This window comes from Urocampus carinirostris, chromosome 3, assembly GCF_059441175.1.
Source record: "Urocampus carinirostris isolate Australia breed hairy pipefish chromosome 3, RoL_Ucar_1.0, whole genome shotgun sequence".
NCBI lineage: Eukaryota > Metazoa > Chordata > Actinopteri > Syngnathiformes > Syngnathidae > Urocampus > Urocampus carinirostris.
Genome location: NC_142351.1, coordinates 6,817,625 through 6,845,081, shown reverse-complemented (window position 1 = coordinate 6,845,081; position 27,457 = coordinate 6,817,625). Strand labels below are relative to the sequence as shown.

The 27,457-nt window shown below is 41.9% G+C and overlaps 1 protein-coding gene across 1 annotated transcript in view; it reads right to left on the bottom strand.

Moving 5' to 3' along the window:
• LOC148368481 (sodium- and chloride-dependent GABA transporter 2-like) overlaps positions 1 to 24,330 on the bottom strand; it is a 39,711-nt gene extending 15,381 nt beyond the window's left edge. The window contains exons 1-8 of the mRNA XM_088330498.1: positions 24,200 to 24,330; positions 17,318 to 17,560; positions 15,927 to 16,061; positions 11,726 to 11,866; positions 11,555 to 11,645; positions 9,094 to 9,226; positions 4,469 to 4,603; positions 1,585 to 1,688 (exon numbers count right to left, since the gene is read on the bottom strand). Coding sequence (XP_088186624.1) covers positions 1,585 to 1,688; positions 4,469 to 4,603; positions 9,094 to 9,226; positions 11,555 to 11,645; positions 11,726 to 11,866; positions 15,927 to 16,061; positions 17,318 to 17,540 — 962 coding nt within the window. The 5' untranslated portion in view covers positions 17,541 to 17,560; positions 24,200 to 24,330. The remainder of the gene's footprint in view (positions 1 to 1,584; positions 1,689 to 4,468; positions 4,604 to 9,093; positions 9,227 to 11,554; positions 11,646 to 11,725; positions 11,867 to 15,926; positions 16,062 to 17,317; positions 17,561 to 24,199) is intronic.
• Between the last annotated feature and the right edge of the window lie 3,127 nt (positions 24,331 to 27,457).

The following is a 27,457-nucleotide window of genomic DNA, read 5'->3' as shown; positions in this document are numbered from 1 at the left end:
GAGAGGAAGAAAGAAATCCAAAGAGAAACAGAAAGACAGAAGGGGAGAAAAAAGAAAAGAAAACACGAATGCTAAGAAGAGAGAAAGAGAAAACAGAGAGAGAGAGAAAGAGAGAGATAGAGACAGAGAGAGGGAGAGAGAGAGTGGGAAAAGAAAGGGAGAGGAAGAAAGAAATCCAAAGAGAAACAGAAAGACAGAAGGGGAGAAAAAAGAAAAGAAAGCACGAATGCTAGGAAGAGAGAAAGAGAAAACAGAGAGAGAGAGAGAGAGAGAGAGAGAGAGAGAGAGAGAGAGAGAGAGAGAGAGAGAGAAAGAAATACAAGTACAGTGTCTTTGTCCAAGGCACCTTTCTTTGGCAACATCAAGTGGACATATTTCAACCCGCAGCTTGTTTTCCTCTTGCGCTTCTCTGAGTGTTAAATCCCTTAGCGGACCTGATCTGGCCCACGGGCCGCCTGTTTGACACCACCACCTTTTCTCTTCCTTTTGTTTTGATGAAGGGGGTGAGGGTCAAACAGAGTTGCTGGATACAACAGGAATGTTTGATGTTTCATCTTACATTACACATTACAGATAGTCCAGTGTTTTTCCAAATTGCTCAGTCCACAATATATATTTTATTTTTTTAAATATTTTATTTTATCATTATTTTTTTTTAGACCCGCGAAGCTCTGAAGCTGCGAACGTGGAACTGCGAAGTAGCGAGGTCCTACTGATTGACTTGGTGTAATTGGAAATTATTTGAATGCAACACAAACTTTTTCTTCTTTTTTCCTTTTTTTTCTCTTTTTTTTTTAATTCCTTTAAAAAAACTCATTGTGTTTATTTTTTCCGAGCTGTTACTTTTTTCTTTTTGTTCTCTATTTACTTTTTTCCTTTGTTTCTTTCTTTTCTTTTTTTCCTTTTTTTCTGAATTTTTCCTTATTTTTTCTCTTCCATTTGTTTCTTTTTTTCTAAACTTTTCACTACTTTTTCCATTTTGGTATTTTTTTCTTTTTTGTTCTATTGCCCCCTTCCTTGAAGTCATTTTGTGCATCATTTTACATAATATTTGTTCATATAGGAATGAAAGAAGCAAAAACAACCCGAAGAGCCGTTTAGGACCCGAAAGAGCCGGTTCCTTTTAGTGAGCCGAGCCGAAGAAGCCGGTTCTCGAAAAACTCTACTGACTTTACTCGACTTTGTTCTACTTTGACATTAACTTCAAAATACTGCATTTAGAACACAGCGTCAGGGGAACCCGTGTATTTGTACCTTCATGCACTGTAACTTCGACTTAATTCTCTTCTTAATTAGCAATTTGGAGCCCTGATTTTCGTGAAAGGCGATTTACTTTACAGAAATTTTTGATTTGATTTGAAGTTAGCTCGTCCTGCTGCGTTTTCTGTGCAAGACTGAACTGAGTGTGAAAACGGGTTAGCAAGGCTTTTCCTGAGGGTGTGGTTGTGTCCAAACGTGTGTTTTGGACCATTCCATTCATTCCTTCTGGAAACCCTCTGACCAATAGCATCTACTATTTCACAGACGACGGCCTGAAAATCGGATTTGGGTGCCTGAGCGTGTTGGACTGTATAAAAGACTCACTTGTAACAATCGTTGTTGTATTTGTTGTAGCTGCCGAGAGCCGTCAGGCTTCCCAAACAGATTCCGTAAGAGAAGAAGACCTGGGTACCTGCATCCATCCATACCTGTGAAGTACACGCTTTTGTTACTATGAACAGGGTTGGGTCGGGTTACTTTTACTGGATTACTTTCAATGACTTTTGGATTACTCCAATACCAAACATGCTAATAAAAGACAAAAGAAACTAAATATGAATAAAATTACTCCATTTTGTGCAGGCTTGGGGAGTAACGGAATACATGGAAGGGCAAAAATGATGTTGGATTGATTTTCATTTTGTTTCTGTCGCATTTTGTGTTCGTTTTGCCGGAGATCCAAGAGATCAAAGCCAGGAGAGAAAGCTTACCACGTGTTGTGAGTCATCATTTGATTCATATTTACTTTATTTTGTCTTTTACTAGCATATTTGTTATTGGAGTAATCCAAAAGTCATTGAAAGTAATCCAGTTAAAGTAGCCCTACCCAACCCTGGTCGCATTTTATGTTCGTTTTGCCGGAGATCAAAGAGATCGAAGCCAGGTGAGAAAGCTTACCACGTGTTGTGAGTCATCATTTTCTTCATATTTAGTTTCTTTTGTCTTTTATTGGCATATTTGGTTTTGGAGTCATTGGAAGTAATCAAGTTAAAGTAACCCAGCCCAACCCTGCAATTTATGTTAGTTTTGCCTGAGATCAAAGAGATCAAAGCCAGGAGAGAAAGCTTACCCTGTGTTGTGAGTCATTATTCTATTCCTATTTAGTTTCTTTTGTCTTTTATGAGCATATTTGTTATTGGAGTCATCCAAAAGTCATTGAAAGTAATCCAGTTCAAGAAACCCTACCCAACCCTGGTCGCATTTTATGTTCGTTTTGCTGGAGATCAAAGAGATCAAAGCCAGGAGAGAAACCCTACTGCGTGTTGTGAGTCATCATTTTATTCATATTGAGTTTATTTTGTCTTTTATTAGCATATTTGGTATTGGAGTCATCCAAAAGTTATTGAAAGTAATTCAGTTAAAGTAACCCTACCTAACGAAATTGGACGTGACACTCCAGGTTCACATTTAACAGTGAGGATAAAAGAAAACAAAAAAGATAAAGGAACAAATAGAATAGAATATACCTTTATTGTCATTGTGACAAAATGGGTTGAACATATTGTGACAACGAGGGTTGGGTAGGGTTACTTGAACTAGATTACTTTCAGACTTTTGGATTACTCCAATACCAAATATGCTAATAGAAGATAAAAGAAACTAAATATGAATAAAATGACTACATTGTGTGCAGCCTTGGGGAGTAACGGAATACATGGAACGGCAAAAATGATGTTGGCAAGCTTTTTGGATTGATTTTCATTGTGTTTCTGTCGCATTTTATGTTCGTTTGGCCGGAGATCAAAGAGATCAAAGACAGGAGAGAAAGCTTACCACGTGTTGTGAGTCATCATTTTATTCATATTGAGTTTCTTTTGTCTTTTATTAGCATATTTGCTATTTGAGTCATCCAAAAGTCATTGAAAGTACCGTATTTTCCGCACTATAAGGCGCACCGGGTTATAGGGCGCACCCCGAATAAATAGTTTTTGGTCCAATTTTTGACATACATAAGACGCACCGGATTGTAAGGCGCTACAATGGGAACGTCGACAAAACAGTCAGATGGTTCAGTCCAACTTATTACCCCCTTAACATTCCCAAAGCTTGCAAAGAAGCAAATACGTGTCGTAGACACGTGCGGATGCGGTGTCCGTACGATGCCACTCAAATGAATCGTTCCATCATCCGGAAGGTTAAAGTCTTGGGATTCAAGAAATGCCAACCATTCCTTAGTTTCTATTTTCTTTTTCGCTCGCAACTTTACTGGGCATATGACAAAAAACACTTGGAATTGAGTTTCATTTAAAAATAGACACTCCATTCCATCCATTATCTGCACCGCTTATCACAGAAACATCGAGTTCAGTCTGAAACAAGATACAGGGACAATATAAAACCCGAAGTAGCTCACCGAAGTCGTTGCGTTCGATAATAATGTGCAGCCATGGTCCTCTTATATCCGTGAGTGTAGTAAATCCAGGAGAATAAAATATTCACAAATACAGAACAGTAAAAAATGCTTTCTCTATGCCGTCAGCCACGTGCCATAAACATTCATCTTTTTTGGCCAATTGCAGGCTTTGTTTCGCCACTTTAGCCTATGCCAGCCTGTAAATGATAAAAAGGATCCGCCCCCTTTACCTCCGAATAACTTTAGCCAATAGTGATTGATTGAAATGATGATTGACACATTGGTTAGCCAATGAAACGCAGGTAAATAAATCCCAGCATACGCCGCGTAATACTTAGCGTTCGGGGGAAAATCGAGTCGGCGACTGTTGCGTAAGTTGCAAGACTTTGCAATTTTAAAATTGATCCATAAATAAGGCGCACTGTATTATAAGTTGCATGGTCAGCTTTTGAAAAAAATAAAGGCTTTTAGGTGCGCCTTATAGTGCGGAAAATACGGTAATCCAGTTCAAGTAACCCTACCCAATCCTGGTTAGAAAACATATATGGAAACCCTGCTTGTACATCCGCTCATTTGGCACCAAGCGCCGCAGTTTCTGATTGGCTCCCTGTCAGTATTTGAACCCAGTCCTGTCAATCTCCTGTTGTCAGTCCGTCTGCAAATCTCCGTGTATACTAGGCAAGCCTTTTCGACCCTGACTCCTGCCTGGGTCAGGGTCGAATTTGATGGAGTTCATTTAGTTAAATACTTTAAGAAATTAAATCTGCCACCGTGTGCATTTAAAATGGAGGCCAAAAAGTGATACAAAAATACAAAACCTAGTTCCCATTGGATTGTCTCGTCCTCTGTCTTTACCTGCGGGTCCGCCAAGCGAGTGTGGTTGGGTTTAAGGTAGTAAACGATCCCCTGAGCTGCTCCGGGTAGAGTGACACCGCGCACCAGCAGCACAAAAAGCATCAAATAAGGAAAAGTGGCCGTGACATACACCACCTAGAAAAAAAACAGTGCAAAAGAAATGAGCAAAATGGAAATATTCAGCGAAAAAGTACCGTCCTGTTCAAAATAATAACCAGAGTATCTCAGGTTTTCATACATTTTTATTGTTACATGCCAAACAAGTTAGCAACAGGCAGGGTTGGGTAGGGTTACTTGAACTGGATTACTTTCAATGATTTTTGGATTACTCCAATACTAAATATGCTAATAAAAGACAAAAGAAACTAAATATGAATAAAATGATGACTCACAACACGTGGTAAGCTTTCTCTCCTGGCTTTGATCTCTTTGATCTCCGGCAAAACGAACATCAAATGCGACCAGGGTTGGGTAGGGTTACTTGAACTGGATTACTTTCAATGACTTTTGGATTACTCCAATACCAAATATGCGAATAAAAGACAAATAAACTAAATATGAATCAAATGATGACTCACAAGACGTGGTAAGCTTTCTCTCCTGGCTTTGATCTCTTTGATCTCCGGCAAAACGAACATCAAATGCGACCAGGGTTGGGTAGGGTTACTTGAACTGGATTACTTTCAATGACTTTTGGATGACTCCAATACCAAATATGCTAATAAAAGACAAAAGAAAGTAAATATGAATCAAATGATGACTCACAACACGTGGTAAGCTTTCTCTCCTGGCTTTGATCTCTTTGATCTCCGGCAAAACGAACATCAAATGCGACCAGGGTTGGGTAGGGTTACTTGAACTGGATTACTTTCAATGACTTTTGGATTACTCCAATACCAAATATGCTAATAAAAGACAAAAGAAAGTAAATATGAATCAAATGATGACTCACAACACGTGGTAAGCTTTCTCTCCTGGCTTTGATCTCTGGCAAAACGAACATAAAATGCGACAGAAACAAAATGAAAATAAACCCAAACATAATTTTTGCCCTTCCATGTAATCCGTTACTCCCCAAGCCTGCACGAAATTCAGTCATTTGATTCATATTGAGTTTCTTTTGTCTTTTATTAGCATATTTGCTATTGGAGTAATCCAAAAGTCATTGAAAGTAATCCAGTTAAAGTAACCCTACCCAACCCTGGCAATAGGTGGAGTAGATTTTCATTTGGAAAATAGTTCAAAGGAGTGTGTTCCAAAAATAGCAGTGTCTGCTGTTGACTGTACAACCTCAAAACAATGCTATATTTTTTAAAAGGGTAGGATTTAGAAATTCTAATATTTTGTTGCATGCAGTGTTCCCTCTAAGCTCACATTCTCAGCGCACAAGAAAATCGAGCCAGCGCACAAAAATCAGGGCTCAAAATTGCTCATTAAGAAGCGAATTAAGTCAAAGTTACAGTGCATGAAGGTCAAAATACACGGGTTCCCCTGACGTTGTGTCCTAAATGCGGCATTTTGAAGTCGAGTCGAAGTAGAACGAAGTTGAGTAAAGTTAGTAGAGTTGGTCGAGAACCGGCTTCTTCGGCTCGGCTCACTATAAGGAACCGGCTCTTTCGGGTCCTAAACGGCTCTTCGGATTGTTTTGCTTCTTTCACAACAACATGACCAAATATTATGTAAAATGATGCACAAAATGACTTAAAGGAAGGGGGGAATAGAATAAAAAAGTAGTGAAAAGCTGAGAAAAAAAGAAACAAAAGGAAGAGAAAAAAAGAAGGAAAAAATTAGAAAAGCCAGAAAAAAAGAAAATAAAGAAATGTAGGAAAAAAGTAAATAGACAACAAAAAGAAAAAAGTAACAAAAAAGTGCATGAAGGTCAAAATACACGGGTACCTCTGACGTTGTGTCCTAAATGCGGTATTTTGAAGTCGAGTCGAAGTCGAACGAAGTTGAGTAAAGTTAGTAGAGTTGGTCGAGAAATGGCTTCTTCGGCTCGGCTCACTATAAGGAACCGGCTCTTTCGGGTCCTAAACGGCTCTTCGGGTTGTTTTTGCTTCTTTCACAACAACATGACCAAATATTATGTAAAATGATGCACAAAATGACTTAAAGGAAGGGGGAATAGAACAAAAAAAGAAAAACATATCAAAATAAAAAAGTAGTGAAAAGCTGAGAAAGAAAGAAACAAAAGGAAGAGAAAAAAAGAAGGAAAAATTTAAAATAAAGAGTTGTAGGAAAAAAGTAAATAGACAACAAAAAGAAAAAAGTAACAAAAAAGTGCATGAAGGTTAAAATACACGGGTTCCTCTGACGCTGTTTTCTAAATGCGGTATTTTGAAGTCAATGTCGAACAAAGTTGAAAAGTAAAGTCAGTAGAGTTTTTCGAGAACCGGCTTCTTCGGCTCGGCTCACTAAAAGGAACCGGCTCTTTCGGGTCCTCAACGACTCTTCGGGTCATTTTTGCTTCTTTAATCCCAACATGACCAAATATTATGTAAAATTATGCACAAAATGACTTCAAGGAAGGGGGGAATAGAAAAAAAAAGAAAAAAATACCAAAATGAAAAAGTAGTGAAAAGCTGAGAAAAAAGAAACAAAAGGAAGAGAAAAAAGAAGGAAAAATTTAGAAAAAAGCCAGATAAAAATAAAAGAAAGAAATGTAGGAAAAAAGTAAATAGAGGACAAAAAGAAAAAAGTAACAGCTGGGAAAAAGTAAACACAATGAGATTTTTTTAAAAGAATTTCTAAAAAAGTAGAAAAAAACACTGAAAAAAGAAGAAAAAGTTTGTGTTGCATTCAAAAAATTTCCAATTATATCAAGTGAATCTTGTTTCCATCTTTGTACTTCCACTCAAAAATGTGATTAAATACACTTGTGTATCTTACAACCGACTCAATAAGCCCCCAAAAATGTTAATATTATGCCACAAAATATATCAGGAAATAAAAAGAAATGGATATCTTGTGAAAGAATTGTAAGAACAAACAACGTTTGTGAGCCTGCAACCTTTGCAACCGTACATGAGTCAATTCATTCAAAAGAGAAAAATCATTTTGCATTGCCGGAAACTCCGCAAAATGTAACTCGATGTCAAGTTTTGGACATGTTTGATAACGACTTAGTTGCCACACTTGGGATTGCCGTTGCTCACTGCTGTTTCAAGCGTTGCTCACTGACTTTGTGTGAACGCTCAGACCCGTAAGGAAAATTACAGGGAACATCGGTTTCCAACTAAATGCTATTTCTATACATCTCCAATGTAAACGCCACAATTGTCTGGCATGCGCAGAAGAGGACATGTGACATCACACGCAATGCATTGTTTGCGGAAGCACTCATGGATGCTAACCCCGTAGCGTAGTGTGCTACAGTAGAATGAACAGAGTTGTACCTTTAAATATTATCTAAATCCAAAACCACTTTCCCCTCATTGAATGCGTTGGGTGTTTTTCGTTCCCCTGCAAAACCTGAGCGTGTGTCACAATCGTAGTCAGTTTAAGGTGTTCATTAATGAATATCTATTGGAACGATAAAAACGAAAAAGCGACCGTAGTCTATAAAATGAGTTTATTGAGAAAACAACAGCTGGCACAGTATAGGGCAGGGGTGTTAAACTCATTTTAACTCAGGGGCCACACCATAGAACAAACATTCTGTCAGGGGCCGGATAAAGAGATAAAGAAAGATAAGAGAAAGAGAGAGAGGTAGATAGCGTGAGAAACAAAGGATAAAAAGTTTTGAGAGAGGGGTAAAAGAAAGGGAGAGGATGAAAAAATTCTAAAAGGAAATAGAAAAACAGAAGGAGAGAAAAGAGAAGGGAAAGCGCAAAGGGTATGAATAAAGGAAGTTAGAGCAAAGAGGTTAAAAGACAGAGAGAGAGAGACAGAGAGAGGGAGAAAATGGGTGAGAGACAGAGAGAGAGAAAGGGGTGAGAGAGAGAGAGACGGAGAGAGAGAAAGGGGTGAGAGAGAGAGAGAGACAGAGAGAGAAAGAAAAGGGGTGAGAGAGAGAGTGAGAGAAAAGGGGTGAGAGACAGAGAGAGAGAGAAAAGAGGTGAGAGAGAGAGAAAAGGGGTGAGAGAGAGAGAGAAATGGGGTGAGAGAGAGAGAAAGAGAGAAAAAAGGGGTGAGAGAGAGAGAGAAAAGGGGTGAGAGAGTGAGAGAGTAAAAAGGGGTGAGAGAGAGAGATAGAGAGAGAGAAAGAGAAAATTGGTGAGCGAGAGAGAAAGAGAAGAGGGGTGAGAGAGAGAGAGAGAGAGAGAGAGAGAGACAGAGAGAGAGTGAAAGAGAAGAGAGGTGAGAGAGAGAGAGAGAGAGAGAGAGACAGAGAGAGAGAGAGAGAGAGAAATACAAGTACAGTGTCTTTGTCCGAGGCACCTGGCTTTGGCAACATCAAGTTGACATATTTCCACCTGCAGCTTGTTTTTCTCTTGCGCTTCTCTGAGTGTTGTCCTGTTTGACACCTGTGGTATAGGGCAACCGCACCCTATCATGCGGTGCGCCCTGTGTAGTGTTAAAAACAAAACTAGAACCAGAGACTGCGCCTTTTTACATAGTACGTCCTATGTTCCTGAAAATACTCTACTTGTTGAAAAATCCAAGGGTTAGAAAGTTACAATTACCTTCCCGGTGGATTTAATTCCTTTCCACACGCAGAAGTAACAAACCAGCCAGACGACAGCAAGGCACAATGCGAGTTTCCAGCTGACTGGACCGAGCTCGTTGAAGTTATCGGCCAAGTGTAGTACTTCTCGCCTAAAACGTACACAAAACAGGAAAAAAACGTGTCATGTTATGAGCAATTAAAGCAGGGAATTGAAAATGGCTTCCCGAATCGATTCGGTTTGAACCGGCAATCGTCAAAATGAATTCAAATGTTATCTTTTTCCAATTTTGATTCATCTGAGTTCAAACACGGAACATCATTAATTTTTGTACTGTGCTGTGGGAAATGATCTGATATGTGTGCCTGTGCGGTCTAGCGAATGCTATCTTTCATTTGGAGAAGCAATGGCGCCAACCGGTGGCGATCCGCGGGATTTCAGTCAAGAACTGTGCCTTGGCTCAAAAATGCTCGAAATTGCTAATTAAGAAGCGAATTAAGTCAGTTACGGTGCATGAAGGTAAAAAATACACGGGTTCCCCTGACGCTGTGTTCTAAATGCGATATTTTGAAGGCCGAAGTAGAACAAAGTTGAGTAAAGTCAGTAGAGTTTTTCGAGAACCGGCTTCTTCGGCTCGGCTCACTAAAAGGAACCGGCTCTTTCGGGTCCTAAACGGCTCTTCGGGTTGTTTTTGCTTCTTTCATCCCTATATGACCAAATATTATGTAAAATGATGCACAAAATGACTTAAAGGAAGGGGGAATAGAACAAAAAAAGAAAAAAATACCAAAATGAAAAAGTAGTAAAAAACTGAGAAAAAAAAGAAATAAAAGGAAGAGAAAAAATAAGGAAAAATTCAGAAAAAAAGGAAAAAAAGAAAAGAAAGAAACAAAGGAAAAAAAGTAAATAGAGAACAAAAAGAAAAAAGTAACAGCTAGGAAAAAATAAACACAATGAGATTTTTTAAAGGAATAAAAAAAAATTTGAAAAAAACAGGGAAAAAGAAGAAAAAGTTTGGGTTGCATTCAAGTAATTTCCAATGATACCAAGTCAATCTTGTTGCCAACATTGTACTTCCGCTCAAAATTGTGATTAAATACAGTTGTGTATCGTGCAATCGAGTCAATAAGCCCCCCAAAATGTTAATATTGTGCGACAAAAAAATACCAGGAAAAAAAAGAAATGGAAATCTTGTGAAAGAATTGTAAAAACAAATGACGTTTGTGAGCCTGCAACCTTTGCAATCATACATGAGTCAATTCATTCAAAAGTGAAAAATAATTTTAAATCATGTAACTTGATGTCAAGTTTTGGACATGTTCGATAATTAATTATCTTGCCACACTTGGGAATATGGTTGCTCACTGTTGTTTCAAGCGTTGCTCACCGACTTTGTGTGAACGCTCAGACCCGTAAGGAAAAATACAGGGAACTCTGGTTAGCAGTGAAAGCAAGTAGCTTATGTAGCAATAGCAGTGTCATCTGTTTTTGTCTAATTATGCGACGGATATAAATAAGTAAAGGATTTAATACATTTTACAATAAAGGATTTTATATGTTTAAACACAAGTTACATTTATCGAGTGCAATGAAGATTTTCACTGATCCGAATGCGGAATGTTTTGGCTGGGGAATTTTGATAACAGGACTCCGACGGAGGGACGGAAGGCGATGTTTGGAGAACAAGGCCCTGATGACGTAGAAACGCTCTCCTGTTTTGAGTTTCTCCAGACATCCAGGCGAGGGAGTGGACCCCACGTGGGGTTTGTTCCTGGCATATAAAGGATTTTATACGATTAACTACAAAGTACATGTATTCAGTTCAGTAAAGATATTCACTGACTGTTTTTATTCAAGGTACATTAGAAGGATAGGCTGTGTGGAAATGCATCAGGCGTATTTCTGATAACAGAATTCCCGTGAGTGCTGACGGAAAAGGCCAGACGTAGAAGGGCAGACGTCGGGGCGCCGCTGGTATGCGAAGATTGTGGAGCCCAGCTGGCACGCCCTCATGCGAGGGGAAGACTAATGAGAGAAAGCTAACGTAAACTACGCATGATACATAGCACATAGCCAATGGGATGTCTTTTCTTTGTTTGTGAAATGTGTAAATGATCCGGAGCAACTGGGAGGGGGACGCGGTCTCCTGTTGATACACTTAGGTCTTCTGTTAGGAACAATAAACATCCCCCCTTGTGTGATCCTTCTGGTCATCTCATCTCATTAGCTGTACCGCTTATCCTTATTAGGGTCGCGGGGCCTTCTGGTCATTTCTCTCTCCAAAAACGAATGCGCATAATTGTTGGATGAATGTAGGTCGTGTTTGGTTAATGCAGTCAAATCACTTTTTATAACAATTTGGTAAACTAGATTTTTGATAGAAATTTCCCAACAATAGCCATAAAGTGGTAATTGAGGGTGGAATTCGTTCAGCCTACTGAAAGCCTCGGTGTGAAATGCACGGCCTGCCATTACTCACTCCCAAAACTCCATAATAGGGGATGTGGCGTTCTCAGGCAGACTGCTCCCATTGAAAATCTGGTTTTGATGGTCAAACATGAAACAGGCCTCTGCAGGGAAGCACACAGCAACACATTAAAGCGCAAAGATTGGACCGGGGCACTCATCAAAAACGGGTTTTCAGACCGACCGGTGTTCCAGGAGTTGTTACAGTGTGACCAGGGCAACTCGGCCTGAAAACTGTTGGACAGATAGAGGACAGCCCAGGCTAATATGATAACGTAGTACACGCATCCATGCAGGATCATCACCTGGCTAGCGTAGCCTAGACCTGCAGATAGACGACAAACAGCGCAGCTTAGTGGCCGATTCAAATAATAATAATTAGAAAATACAAATAGATGATTGCAAAAGTTTAAATAAATAGGTTCACGGTGTTCGATTTTTTTGTTCGAATGAGTTATCTGACTCCATTAACCAAACACAACCTTCATTCTCTAACAATGCGCGCTCGTTTCTTGATGGAAAAATGAATTTCTTAAATCATTTAACTAAGTGGACTCCATCGAATTAGCCGAATTAGTGTCGCTCGAGTCTCCGTCAAGCCTCCTCTCTCGGTCTTCTGCCTCCTCCTCGGCCCAGGTTTTTTTCCCGCAAGCTGATGTGCCGGCTCCTCCCATGGGCGTGCCAATGAAAATCCTCACGTGGCACTACCATCTCAGAGAAGAGCGTCCCGATGTCTGAAAAACTCATTACAGCAGAGCGCTTATCAAAACAACTTCTCCAAACAATGCCTGCCGTTCTGCGTCAGAGTCCTGTTATGAAATGATCTGCATTTCTATAGCGCTTTTCAAGTTAATGACTTCCCAAAGCGCTTTACAATGTGCTCCACATTTCTCAATAGCGGCCTTGCAGCCATGTAAGGAGCTAGCCTGCTGATTGGGGGTATTAGGGGTTCAGTGTCTTACCCAAAGACACTTCGACATGTAACACGGACGAGCCGGGATTCGAACTGAGATCCTCCTGAGCTACTGCCGTTATCAAAATTTCCCAGCCAAAACATTCCGCATTTGGAACGGCGTGACCTGAAGCCCACTCAGTGAAAATCTTCATTGCACTCGATAAATGTAACTTGTATTTAATCGTATAACATCCTTTATAGTAAAATGTATAAAATCCTTCAACAGGAATTTTTCATTTTAAGATATTTGCTTAAGCTCAAAAAGCACGGGAGAACACCGATTTAAAGCCTCCTAGTGGTCACAAAATAAACTTCATTTATTAACTCATTCAATGCCAGACTTTTCTCTTAAATGGGAAAAGTAGGTGCCAGCCGATTTTTGCCATTTTGACTTATTTCTGAAGGCCTACAGAAAATTTTGTCCTGTCACTATAGCTGAAGATATAGGAGATGAACAGGAACTCTGAGATCTAATCAATCACTTGGACAAAGCATTAAGCCAGTATGGGAACCGGGAACGGAGAGTAGACGTGGTCGGGGACGAAAAAGGTCGAAAGCCGGGAAGGGAGAGTAGACGTGGTCAGGATCAAAAACGGGTCGAAGCCGGGGGACAGACGGGAGCAAAAAACAGGTGGGTGTCAGGGTTGAAAAAGGCTTGCCTATTGTTAACTGAGGTTTGCAGACGGACTGACAAAAGGGGACGGATAGGAAGGGGTTTAATTAGGGACAGAGAGCCAATCAGAGTCTGAGACAGTTGGCACCAAAGGAGCTGGCACAGGTGATATATATTGGTATTCATGACACAGAGAGTTAGAACCTGGCACCAAATTGAAATATCTTGGAGCTGTCATTATCAGGAGAAGAGTCAGAACCATAATTTATGGCCAGGATAGCTCAAACCCATCTGGAGGGACAAGAACATGGCATTGGATCCGACCAAGAACTTTTGCCAACTGTGCCAGAGAGAAGCGTGAGTGGTATGGTCTCAAGGTCATCAGGACTGACCGGGAGGGCAGAAGAACTGGGCCCTCAACATCAAGGAATGGACTGGTGCCAACTTTGCCACAAAATAGGCCAGGAACTGTCAACAGTGGAGAAAGACGTCCAGAGTTGGGTCTTCATTGGTGCCCCTTTTGGAGAGAAGGTCGTTGGGCGTCGCCCCCAAAAATACGCAGAGAGGAGATATGGCGAAAAGGGAACGGGACACGTTCAAAAGTTCCAGAAGTTCAACATTGGCTTTTTATTGTGTTCTCAAATAAAGTTAAGATATCTCGTGAAGGTCGTCCGCCCCGGCAACGACGTCATCCCACACGGGCGGGGCCAATTGAGCACCGTGGCAACCGTGACACACACGGGCGCGGCCAATTGGGCGCCATGGCAACCATAACACTTGATGTGTGGACAGGTTAGTTCAAAGCCATTATGACCATCTAATGGTGATTTCTCATACTGAAATCTTTCCCAGAGGCTTGATACTTACTCATGAAGTGCGCCAAACCATTTTATGATTGTTTTTTACGTTTTGTGCACTCAGGGACAATTGGCTTCTGAAAAAAATCATATTTTATGGCACCCAATGAGTTAAAGAATTCGTAAGTAATTAAATTAGCATTTGTTGTACATGACATAAACTTCAACTAAAGGGAGCTAGCATTTAAGTCTCCATAGTTTGTATTCTTCTTTGTGTTCTTTAACATTCATTTTTGGTTGCACGACACCATGCAGCAACATCTGGTGTTAAAATAACACCCTGTCAAAAGTAGAAATATGAAAATGCTACACAAATTATTTTGTTAAAACGTCACAACATTCTGAGAACAGGGAGCCTGATGTGCTTACCTTTGGCGCAGACGGAGTAGGGCGAGCGATGGGAGGGAGTGCTGGCACTTTTTGCATAGCTCCACCCATCCCTCCCACTCACCCAATCATCTCATCTCATCTCATTAGCTGCACCGCTTATCCTCAGTAGGGTCACGGGGGTGCTGGAGCCCATCCCAGCAATCATCAGGCAGTGGGCAGGGGACACCCTGAACTGGTTGCCAGCCAATCGCAGGGCACACAGGGACAGAAAACTCGCTCGCTCATTCACACCTAGGGACAATTTGGACCGGCCAATCCACCTGAAATGGATGTCTTTGGAATGTGGGAGGAACCCGGAATGCCCAGAGGAAACCCACGCAAGCACGGGGAGAACATACAAACTCCGCACAGGAAGTCCGGTAGCTGGATTTGAACCCACACAGGAGGTTCCCAAGACCTTAGAACTGTGCCGCACATGCGCTAACCGCTGCGCCGCCGTGCTGCCCTCACCCAATCAAATAACTTTAAATTCTCTTCCGGTGTTTTGGGGTATTTACAGTTTGTTCCGTGGATTCATCAGAAAGTATCTGAACACTGAACACAGATTCTATGAAATGAAAATGAAATGATCTGCATTTCTATAGCGCTTTTCAAGTCAAGACTTCCCAAAGCGCTTTACAATGTGCTTCACATTTCCCAATAGCGGCCGTGCAGCCATGTAAGGCGCTCACCTGCTTATTGGGGGTATTAGGGGTTCAGTGTCTTACCCAAGGACACTTCGACATGTAACACGGAGGAGCCGTCAATCGAACCTGCGATCTCTTGCTCCCAAGACGAGCGCTCTACCTCCTGAGCCACTGCCGTCCCGGCTTTCGACCGTTTTTGTCCCCGACCACGTCTACTCTCCGTTCCCGGCTTACGACTCGCTTACGACCCCGACCACGTTTTTGATCTCCTGACCTGTTTTTCCGTTCCCGACACCGCCATCGCTCAGACCGACCAGCTTTCTGCGTCCAGCAAGTGAGCTTTTATATAAAGGATTCTTTAGCGTTGTACAGCCAAAACGAGTTTTTTTTGCGTGACACCTTGACTGTAAATTGTAGTAAAAACGTGCCCTATATATTCTGAGAAGTACTACTTGTTAATTCCGCTTTGGTTTGGCTTTGCGTGTATGTGAACAGGATCAACGGCTCAAGTTTTTAACTGGGCTCCGCGATCTTTGCATAAAAGCGGCGCCCCGACGTCTGCCCTTCTACGTCTGGCCTTCTCCGTCAGCACTCACAGGAATTCTGTTAACAGAAATACGTCTGATGCATTCCACTCAGCCTAACCTTCTAATGTACCTTGAAGAAACGAGAAATTTGCATGCAATTCAATTTGTCTCGGAGCCATGAGGACTCATAGAAAGAGCCATATCTGGCTCGCGAGCCATAGGTTTCCGACCCCTGGTATATAGTATAATATACATGAAGGAATAGGTACAGTGACTAAAACGTCGGAATATGATGTCCAGGGATGAGACGCCGTTGTTCATATTGTAAAATGGTCTTGCGGGCCGGATATGATTACACGGCGGGCCGGAGGTGGCCCGCGGGCCGGGAGTTTGACATATGTGCTTTTGAGCATGTACCTCCAAATAACGGGCAGATGTTTCTCCAAGCGCTGACGCCACCCAGGCTCGTGTATTGGCCCAGCGAAGTCTCCAGGAGAAACAAGGGAACGCCACACAGCACCAGGAACAAAAGGTAAGGTACAAAGAAGACACCTGGACACAAACATAAGTTGTTATTGCAAAACCTGGTCAGTGCAAGAAAAAGCCAAAAACCACAAAGCCGGGACGGATAAGTGGAAATAAGCTTGTTTATAATACATCGTTCCTGCATTCGAGACCTTTTCATAGCCAAAGTCAGGGGTGTCAAATGGGCGGCCTACGGGCCGGATTCGATCCCTTAGCGGGCATAAACCGGCCTCCTCAGAGAAGCGCAAGGGAAAAACAAGCTGCAGGTTGAAATATGTCCGCTTGGTGTTGCCAAAGCCAGGTGCCTCGAACAAAGACACTGCACTTGTAGTTCTCTATCTCTCTCTATCTCTTTTTACTTTCTTACTTTCAACTTCTCTCTTTATCCATTCCTCCCTCTCTTTTCTCCCCTTCTAAGTTTCTCTCTTTCAATTTTTCTTTGGATTTCTTTCTTTCCGGCTGTGATTTTTGGACTGTGGACTTTAATGAAGGACATTTAGTTTCAATCGCGGGACTCGAAGTCGGGTTTGGGTTCATTTTGTGTTTGTGTTACATGCTTAAATGTGGGCGCATGCGGCTTATATACAGGTGCGGCTTGTGTATGTACAAAAGCAGTTATCCTCCTAAAATGAGGTGGGTGCGGCTTATAATCAGGTGCGCTCTATAGTCCGGAATTTACGGTATGTATAATATGTATTTACAACTTTATACTTTGTAATGTATTTATTTTACACACTTATTCTGATATGTTTTGCACGGGTGAACGAAAAATGAGGGGCGGAACAAACACGGGGTGCCGAGTTTAAGTGGGGACCGCTAAAGGTGAGGGACGGACAAGGAAAGAAGAGGGGGTAAAAAGTTGGTTCAAGAAAAAGGAGTTGCGTGAGTAAATGTGTTCATCTGATATATTTTTCCCACCCTTACCTTTGGAAATAAACACCTTTTTCCTTGGATTACTTTCAACGGGACCCGGACTCTGCAGGTCTGCATCAAACCTTAAGTACCGGTATCATTTTCCGGCCATTTTGCCGGCTGTGATTTTTGGACTGGGGACTTTAATGAAGGACATTTAGTCTCAATCGCGGGACTTGAAGTCGGGTTTGGGTTAATTTTGTGTTTGTGTTACACGCTTAAATGTGGGCGCCTGCGGCTTATATACAGGTGCGGCTTGTGTATGTACAAAATCGGTTTACCTCTTAAAATGTGGCGGGTGCGGCTTATAATCAGGTGCGGTCTATAGTCCGGAATTTACGGTATATGTTCCCTTGTTCCTTTCACTGTACCTCCTCCATTTTTGTAGCAAAGATATGGAAACCTCCACACGTTGCCCAGGCCAATGATCTGTCCCGCCACAGCCAGGAGGAACTCTGCCTTGCTGGCCCATTGTCCCCTGGCATGCAGGCTTTCAATTTTGTGGAGCTCCGTCTCTTTCTGGTTGGGGGTTGTTCCTTTTCCAATGTTATCCAGCAACGGTGCGCCTTGAGTCGGCAGTGATTCCGACGTCATGGTGGAAAAACATGCAACACCTATAAAGGTACAAAGCAAAGGTACAACAATTCTTTTTAAAAAGGAGCCTATAATTCATAGACGGGGACGGAAAAACGGGTCAGTAGCCGAGACAGGCGAGCAAAAACATGGTCGGGGTTGGAAGCGAGTTGTAAGCCAGGAGAGGAGAGTAGACGTGGTCGGGGACAAAAGAGGTCGAAAGCCGGGACGGGAGAGTAGACGTGGTCCGGATCAAAAAAAGGGTCGAAGCCGGGGGACAGACAGGAGCAAAAAACAGGTGGGAGTCAGGGTCGAAAAGGGCACAGAAAATGCACTGTTCCTTTAAAATCGCAAATGGCACCGAATTTGCAACAGGCCTAGGTTTTCTCCCAAACTCGTGCTTGAGTCGGCAGTGATTCGTATGTCATGGTGGAAAAACATGCAACACCTATAAAGGTACAAAGCAAAGGTACAACAATTCTTTTTAAAAGGAGCCTATAATTCGTAGACGGGACGGAAAAACGGGTCAGTAGCCGAGACAGGCGAGCAAAAACATGGTCGGGGTTGGAACGCGAGTTGTAAGCCAGGAAAGGATGTCATGGTGGAAAAACATGCAACACCTATAAAGGTACAAAGCAAAGGTACAACAATTCTTTTTAAAAGGAGCCTATAATTCGTAGACGGGGACGGAAAAACGGGTCAGTAGCCGAGACAGGCGAGCAAAAACATGGTTGGGGTTGGAAGCGAGTTGTAAGCCATGAGAGGAGAGTAGACGTGGTCGGGGACAAAAGAGGTCGAAAGCCGGGACGGAAGAGTAGACGTGGTCCGGATCAAAAAAAGGGTCGAAGCCGGGGGACAGACAGGAGCAAAAAACAGGTGGGAGTCAGGGTCGAAAAGGGCACAGAAAATGCACTGTTCCTTTAAAATCGCAAATGGCACCGAATTTGCAACAGGCCTAGGTTTTCTCCCAAACTCGTGCTTGAGTCGGCAGTGATTCGTATGTCATGGTGGAAAAACATGCAACACCTATAAAGGTACAAAGCAAAGGTACAACAATTCTTTTTAAAAGGAGCCTATAATTCGTAGACGGGACGGAAAAACGGGTCAGTAGCCGAGACAGGCGAGCAAAAACATGGTCGGGGTTGGAACGCGAGTTGTAAGCCAGGAAAGGATGTCATGGTGGAAAAACATGCAACACCTATAAAGGTACAAAGCAAAGGTACAACAATTCTTTTTAAAAGGAGCCTATAATTCGTAGACGGGACGGAAAAACGGGTCAGTAGCCGAGACAGGCGAGCAAAAACATGGTTGGGGTTGGAAGCGAGTTGTAAGCCAGGAGAGGAGAGTAGACGTGGTCGGGGACAAAAGAGGTCGAAAGCCGGGACGGGAGAGTAGACGTGGTCCGGATCAAAAAAAGGGTCGAAGCCGGGGGACAGACAGGAGCAAAAAACAGGTGGGAGTCAGGGTCGAAAAGGGCATAGAAAATGCACTGTTCCTTTAAAATCGCAAATGGCACCGAATTTGCAACAGGCCTAGATTTTCTCCCAAACTCATGCTTGAGTCGGCAGTGATTCGGATGTCATGGTGGAAAAACATGCAACACCTATAAAGGTACAAAGCAAAGGTACAACAATTCTTTTTAAAAGGAGCCTATAATTCGTAGACGGGACGGAAAAACGGGTCAGTAGCCGAGACAGGCGAGCAAAAACATGGTCGGGGTTGGAACGCGAGTTGTAAGCCAGGAAAGGAGAGTAGAAAGCCGGGACGGAAGAGTAGACGTGGTCCGGATCAAAAATAGGGTCGAAGCCGGGGGACAGACAGGAGCAAAAAACAGGTGGGAGTCAGGGTCGAAAAGGGCACAGAAAATGCACTGTTCCTTTAAAATCGCAAATGGCACCGAATTTGCAACAGGCCTAGGTTTTTACCCAAACTCGTGCAGCCCTCATCCATCTCTCCGAGTAAGTAAATTTTATTTACAAATAAATAAGTTGTGCCCTAGCAAACCATCGTGTTTCTGCAGTATACAAACAAGCATAGGAATAAATACTCCTTATTAGAGACAATTAAACTTGGGATTGTCCATTTATTGAACGATTGGTCTACACACCTGTCAAGCTGTACGTTTTTGCCGTACAAATTACGTTTATTATGCATTTTAAGACGTGTACTAAGACGTGTACGACGTACAAGAAAATCTGTACAGAAAAACGAAAATTTTTCAAGGATGAGTACCAGCCGGTATACACTGACTATCACCAAACGGCAAATCGATCGAGTCAAACGAGTTCGCCGCGGTAGCCTCTATCTTGGTATGGTTTTTATTGTTGCAAACGAAGCTGTCACGGTTGCCATGGTGCCCAGTTGGTCCCAGCCGTGTGGCGCCGGGTTCTGTCGCGGTTGCCACAGTGCCCAATTGGCCCCGCTCATGGACACCAGCTGAGACGCGTTGACTGATTGCTCCTTGGGAGTACTTAAACGCGGTCCTTTGAGCCGTTAGTGCTCTGAGCGTCTGTGAAACTTCTGCAAGAGTCTTGTTAAACTCTGAAATGCCTGGTCTATGAATTTTTCTGCGTTTGATCCTGTTTTATTTTCGGCCTGATTTGTTTGATTTTTACCACTCTTTTGTTTGGATTTCAAACCACTTCCGCGACCATAAATCCCAGATCAAGTGTGCGCGCATTCCTCCTCTCCCTAATAAATTGTGAGTATGTTACGCTATTGGGTTCTCAATCATGTTTCCTGCCCGGACTGTGACAGAAGCTAGCGGTTTGATGCTACTGTGCGCATGCGTCTGCCGCCTGGGGATTTCCCATCATGCATCATTCCGTGGTGGTTGTGTAGTGAAAGAAAGTCCGTCTCTTTTCAGGGAACCGGCTTTTTCGGCTCAACTCATTAAAGAGAGCCGGCTCTCAAATGGCTCACTTGCTTCCCTGTGTGCCCTGCGATTGGCTGGCAACCAGTTCAGGGTGTCCCCTGCCCAGTGCCCGGAGATGGCTGGGATGGGCTCCAGCCCCCCCGCGACCCTAATGAGGATAAGCGGTACGGCTGATGAGATGAGATGAGATGTTGTATAAAGAAGTTAAGAAAAAAACGAAGTATAAAAGGAGAAAATGAAAAAAGACAGATTTGTCGTTATCCCTGGAATCCGTATATTACCAACAATAATCGAATGCAGAAAATAAGTTCATTATTTGAATAAGAAAATGTATTATTCTACTTAATTCTATTTGCATGTATTTTTTTCCTTCTAAGCGACTTCATTTTTGAACTTTTTTCTAATAAACCTCATTCATGTCGAGCAACTCAGGATCTCACAACAAAATGTTAATGTCACGAGGGAGACCGGACCAGAACGAAGGCAGGAGGGGAAAACTCAATTGCGTTGACGATCAAAACTTTTATTTAGCAAAATAAAAGTCGTCCAAAACTCAGGGACAAGACAGAACAAACAGGCTTTAACTAAAAACGTGCAAACACAGGTTTCTTCCGACTCAAACAAATCAGGACAGAGCAAAACAGAACGGGAAATGCAGACGGAAAATGCAAAACAGAAAATGCAATGAGCCAGCACCCGCAAAACCCACAACCCCCCTTAAGAAGCAAACGCGCAAATTAGGCGATCTGCTTCAGCTGTTGCCCAGGGGGGCGGGGCCAGCCGGTTGCCACGGCGACCATGCTGGACACGACTGAACAATATATATATGATATAAGGAAACACATGTTAAACTACATAAATAAACACGTTTGAAAAAAGATTATTTTGTATTTTGTAAGGGAAAATACGACAATTTGTAAGGAAATGGAGCCCTGGAGCGCGACAGGTATCGGCAGGGTTGGGTAGAGTTACTTTAACTGGATTACTTTCAATGACTTTTGGATTACTCCAATACCAAATATGCTAATAAGGTCAGTAGCCAGGACAAGAGAGCAAAAATGTGGTCGGAATCAAGTCGAAAGCCAGGAGAGGAAAATTGACGTGGTCAGGATCAAAAAACAGATCGAAGCTGGGGAACAGACTGGAGCAAAAACAGGTGGGAGTCAGGGTCAAAAGAGGCTTGCCTAGAATAAACTGAGGTTCGCAGCAGACTGACAAAAGGGGACGGATAGGAGTGGGTTTAAATAGGAACAGGGAGCCAATCATGACAATATATTATTTTTTTCGGTGTTTCATTTTCTGTTTTTGGTAAATAGTTGACATTTTAATTTCCAACCCGCCATTTTTATTTGGGTGCATGCTTCATAGTCAGGGTTGGGTAGGGTTACTTTAACTGGATTACTTTCAATGACTTTTGGATGACTCCAATACCAAATATGCTAATAAAGACAAAAGAAACTAAATATGAATCAAATGATGACTCACAACACGCGGTAAGCTTTCTCTCCTGGCTTTGATCTCTTTGATCTCTGGCAAAACGAACATCAAATGCGACCAGGGTTGGGTAGGGTTACTTTAACTGGATTACTTTCAATGACTTCTGGATTACTCCATTACCAAACATGCTAATAAAAGACAAAATAAACTAAATATGAATCAAATGATGACTCACAACACGTGGTAAGCTTTCTCTCCTGGCTTTGATCTCTTTGATCTCCGGCAAAACGAACGTCAAATGCGACCAGGGTTGGGTAGGGTTACTTTAACTGGATTATTTTCAATGACTTTTGGATTACTCCAATATGAAACATGCTAATAAAAGACAAAAGAAACTAAATATGAATCAAATGATGACTCACAACACGCGGTAAGCTTTCTCTCCTGGCTTTGATCTCTTTCATCTCCGGCAAAACGAACATCAAATGCGACCAGGGTTGGGTAGGGTTACTTTAACTGGATTACTTTCAATGACTTTTGGATTACTCCATTACCAAACATGCTAATAAAAGACAAAATAAACTAAATATGAATCAAATGATGTCTCACAACACGTGGTAAGCTTTCTCTCCTGGCTTTGATCTCTTTGATCTCCGGCAAAACGAACGTCGAATGCGACCAGGGTTGGGTAGGGTTACTTTAACTGGATTACTTTCAATGACTTTTGGATTACTCCAATATGAAACATGCTAATAAAAGACAAAAGAAACTAAATATGAATCAAATGATGACTCACAACACGCGGTAAGCTTTCTCTCCTGGCTTTGATCTCTTCGATCTCCGGCAAAACGAACATCAAATGCGACCAGGGTTGGGTAGGGTCACTTGAACTGGATTACTTTCAATGACTTTTGGATTACTCCAATACCAAATATGCTAATAAAAGACAAAATAAACTAAATATGAATCAAATGATGACTCACAACACGTGGTAAGCTTTCTCTCCTGGCTTTGATCTCTTTGATCTCTGGCAAAACGAACATCAAATGCGACCAGGGTTGGGTAGGGTTACTTGAACTGGATTACTTTCAATGACTTTTGGATTACTCCATTACCAAACATGCTAATAAAAGACAAAATAAACTAAATATAAATCAAATGATGACTCACAACACGTGGTAAGCTTTCTCTCCTGGCTTTGATCTCTTTGATCTCCGGCAAAACGAACATCAAATGCGACCAGGGTTGGGTAGGGTTACTTGAACTGGATTACTTTCAATGACTTTTGGATTACTCCATTACCAAACATGCTAATAAAAGACAAAATAAACTAAATATGAATCAAATGATGACTCACAACACGTGGTAAGCTTTCTCTCCTGGCTTTGATCTCTTTGATCTCTGGCAAAACGAACATCAAATGCGACCAGGGTTGGGTAGGGTTACTTGAACTGGATTACTTTCAATGACTTTTGGATTACTCCATTACCAAACATGCTAATAAAAGACAAAATAAACTAAATATAAATCAAATGATGACTCACAACACGTGGTAAGCTTTCTCTCCTGGCTTTGATCTCTTTGATCTCCGGCAAAACGAACATCAAATGCGACCAGGGTTGGGTAGGGTTACTTGAACTGGATTACTTTCAATGACTTTTGGATTACTCCAATACCAAATATGCTAATAAAAGACAAAAGAAACTAAATATGAATCAAATGATGACTCACAACACGCGGTAAGCTTTCTCTCCTGGCTTTGATCTCTTTGATCTCCGGCAAAACGAACATCAAATGCGACCAGGGTTGGGTAGGGTTACTTTAACTGGATTACTTTCAATGACTTTTGGATTACTCCAATATGAAACATGCTAATAAAAGACAAAAGAAACTAAATATGAATCAAATGATGACTCACAACACGTGGTAAGCTTTCTCTCCTGGCTTTGATCTCTTTGATCTCCGGCAAAACGAACATCAAATGCGACAGACACAAAATGAAAATAAATCCAACATCATTTTTGCCTGCACAAAATGGAGTCATTTTATTCCTATTTAGTTTCTTTTGTCTTTTATTCGCATATTTGGTATTGGAGTCATCCAAAAGTCATTGAAAGTAATCCAGTTAAAGTAACCCTACCCAACCCTGGGTATCGGTCTATTTTAATATCAAACTATCATAAACTGATTACTTTCATTTGAAAATGAATGTGAAAACGTTTTTTTATGTAAAACATCTCTTTATGGCTAAAAAACTCAACCAAATGCACATGTAACAGATGAGTCATATCATAAAGCACAAAATGGATACACTTTATTGCAAAACACAACGCCTGCAAGATACGAATTTTTCATGACTTTAACTTACCTTAGCGTGCAATGTGCAGCGTTTTCTATGAGAGTAGGTTCCCGGGTTCTCTGGTACCCTGGATCCCGGGTTCCCTGGCAAACGGACTCAAAGAGTTTGTTCCCGTGACGCGCGCACGCGGCCAGAGCGAAAATGACGTCACGGCCAACGCGGAAGTCCTGGAACGCTTGTTTACGCAATAATCACATTTATTTTGGAACGATTTGAGAGAGAATTGGGTTTGATTGATTATGTCTGGTTGGATTTTATATTTAGAATGGAATAGAAATTTGTTCAAACCATTAATTGTTGTTAAAAATGTTGAAAAAAATGTTAAAATGTCATATTGTCAGATATAAAAAAAAGAAAAAAAAAAAAAGAAAAGGGACTGCTTAAAACATTGTTTTTTTTTCATTTTACTTAAAGCAGGGGTGGCAAACTCATTTTACCTCGGGGGCCACACGATAGAACAAAACATTCTTTCGGGGGCCGGACTAGAATATTAGAGAGAAACAAAAAGGAAGAAAGAAAAAGTGAGAAAGAAATAAGACAAAGTGAAAGGGAGAAAGAGAGAGAAGAGAGAGGGAGAGAGAATGTGAGAAACAAAACAGATATAAAGACAAATAGTGAGAGAGGGGGAAAGAAAGAGAGAGAAAGAATGATATCCAAAGATAAATAGAAAGAGAGAAAGAGGGAAGGGGAGAAAAGAGAGGGAGAGAAAGAGAATGGGAGAAGGGGAGAAGGGGAAAGCAGGAGAGAGCAAAAGAGAGAAAAGGAGAAATGGAATAGAGAGCAAAAGAAGGTAAAAAGACACAGAGAGAGAAAGAGACAAAGAGAAACAAAGAAAAAGAGACACAGAAAGTGAAAGAGAGAGAGACACAGAGTGAGAGAAAAAGGGAGGAAAAGAGAGAGCGAGAGAGAGAGAGAGAGAGAAAGAGAGAGAATGTGAGAAACAAAAAAGATATAAAGACAAATAGTGAGAGAGGGGGAAAGAAAGAGAGAGAAAGAATGATATCCAAAGATAAATAGAAAGAGAGAAAGAGGGAAGGAGAGAAAAGAGAGGGAGAGAAAGAGAATGGGAGAAGGAGAGAAGGGGAAAGCAGGAGAGAGCAAAAGAGAGAAAAGGAAAAATGGAATAGAGAGCAAAAGAAGGTAAAAAGACGCAGAGAGAGAAAGAGACAAAGAGAAACAAAGAAAAAGAGACACAGAAAGTGAAAGAGAGAGAGACACAGAGTGAGAGAAAAAGGGAGGAAAAGAGAGAGCGAGAGAGAGAGAGAGAGAGAAAGAAATAGATTCAAGTACACCGTCTTTGTGAGACGCACCTGGTTTTGGCAACATCAAGTGGACATATTTAGACCTGCAGCTCGTTTTTCTCTTTCGCTTCTCTGAGCGTTGTCTCACGGTCCGGATTCAATCCCTTAACGGGCCTGATCTGGCCCCCGGGCCGCATGTTTGACACCCCTGACTTAATGCATTCCTGTCGTATTTTCCCTTACAAAATACAAAATAATCTGACACCATATTTTTTTTAATTTATGTAGTTTAACATGTTACATTGTACATTTTTCATTATATCATATATATTGTGAATGAACATTTTGTTGTGAGATACTGAGTTGCTCGACATTGCTTCAAAGCAAGTGAGCCGTTTGAGAGCCGGCTCCCTTGAACGAGTTGAGCCGAAAAAGCCGGTTCTCTAAAAAAAGACGGATTTCCTTTAACCACACAACTACCACATGAAATCCGATGTTGAATGATGCATGATGGGAAATCCCCAGGCGGCAGACGCATGCGCACAGTAGCATCAAACCGCTCGCTTCGCTTGCAACAAAAAAAAAAACGATACCGAGATAGAGGCTTAGAGTTTAACAGGAGTCTTGCAGAAGTTTCACAGACGCTCTGACAACTAACGGCTCAAAGGAGCGCGTTTAAGTACTCCCAAGGGCAATCAGGCAACGCGTCTCAGCTGGTGTCCATGGGCGGGGCCAATTGAGCGCCGTGGCAACCGCGACAGAACTCGGCGCCACCTGGCTGGGACCAACTGGGCACCACGGCAACCGTGACAGCTTCGTTTGCAACGAAACAAAACGATACCGAGATAGAGGCTACCGCGGCGAACTCGTTTGACATTGATAAATTTGCCTTTGTCTGTACAGATTTTCTTGTACGTCGTACACGTTTTAAAATTCATAATAAACGTACTTTGTACAGCAAAAACTTAGAGATATATGATCTAATATTCAAATATGATAACATTTCTATTAAATGTTTTGCTAAAATCTTTCTTTTCAACTACCTTTTTTTATCAATTAAATGTTTGTTTTATGGCTATTTTTATTGATCAACTTTTCCTTTTCCTGAATTGAATTCTGGCACTCTTGGGCTACCGTAATAGTATACTCTTACCGTAATACACCGGAGCCTCCTGTCACGGTTGCCATGGTGCCCAATTGGCGCCAGCTGCGGCTCGTTGACAGATTGGCTTCCCTTCTATTTAAGCTCAATACTCTCACTCGCCCTTTGTCAGTCCGTCAACGAACCTTTGCACCCGCAAGACGTGGGTTTCCCGTTTGTATATCCTGTCCTGTTTCGATCCCGTCTGTTTCGTCCTGTTTTGATTTCAGTCTCCGGTCTCCAGTGTCTGGTATTGTTCCAGTCATTCTCGTCCTGTCTGATAGCTGTCTCCAGTCTTCTATGTTTGTTATCAATCCTTTCAATCCCGTCATCCCGGTATCGGCTCGTGTAACTGGTATCGATCTCGTTGGTCTCTTGCTTTCCGTCATCCCTCGCCAGAATTCTGTCTTTCTTCTTTCACCCAGCGATCGCAGAATCATTGGCATTTTGTGACTCCCCATTTCCCGTAAAATAAAAGCTTGTGTGAGAAACGTCACGCATTTGGGTTCTCCTCCTGTTCCGGTTCATGACGCCTCCACTCGGCCACAATGCTGCAAGTGACAGGAGCCGAGAGAGAAGGCAGCGGGGAGGGGGGGAGGCGAGAGCGGTGCTAGGAATCAAATAGACTGAACCATTTCAAGGCAGTGGAGTATTTCAGACACTGCGTTGTTCACAGTTATCGTTTGTTTTTACTTTTTAAAATATTTATAGGGTTAGGGTTAGGGTCAATGTTCCTTGTAATTTTCCTTACGGGTCTGAGCGTTCACACAAAGTCGGTGAGCAACGCTTAAAACAACAGTGAGCAACGGCAATCCCAAGTGTGGCAACTAAATCAGTATCAAACATGTTCAAAACTTGACATCAAGTTACGTTTTGCTGAGTTTC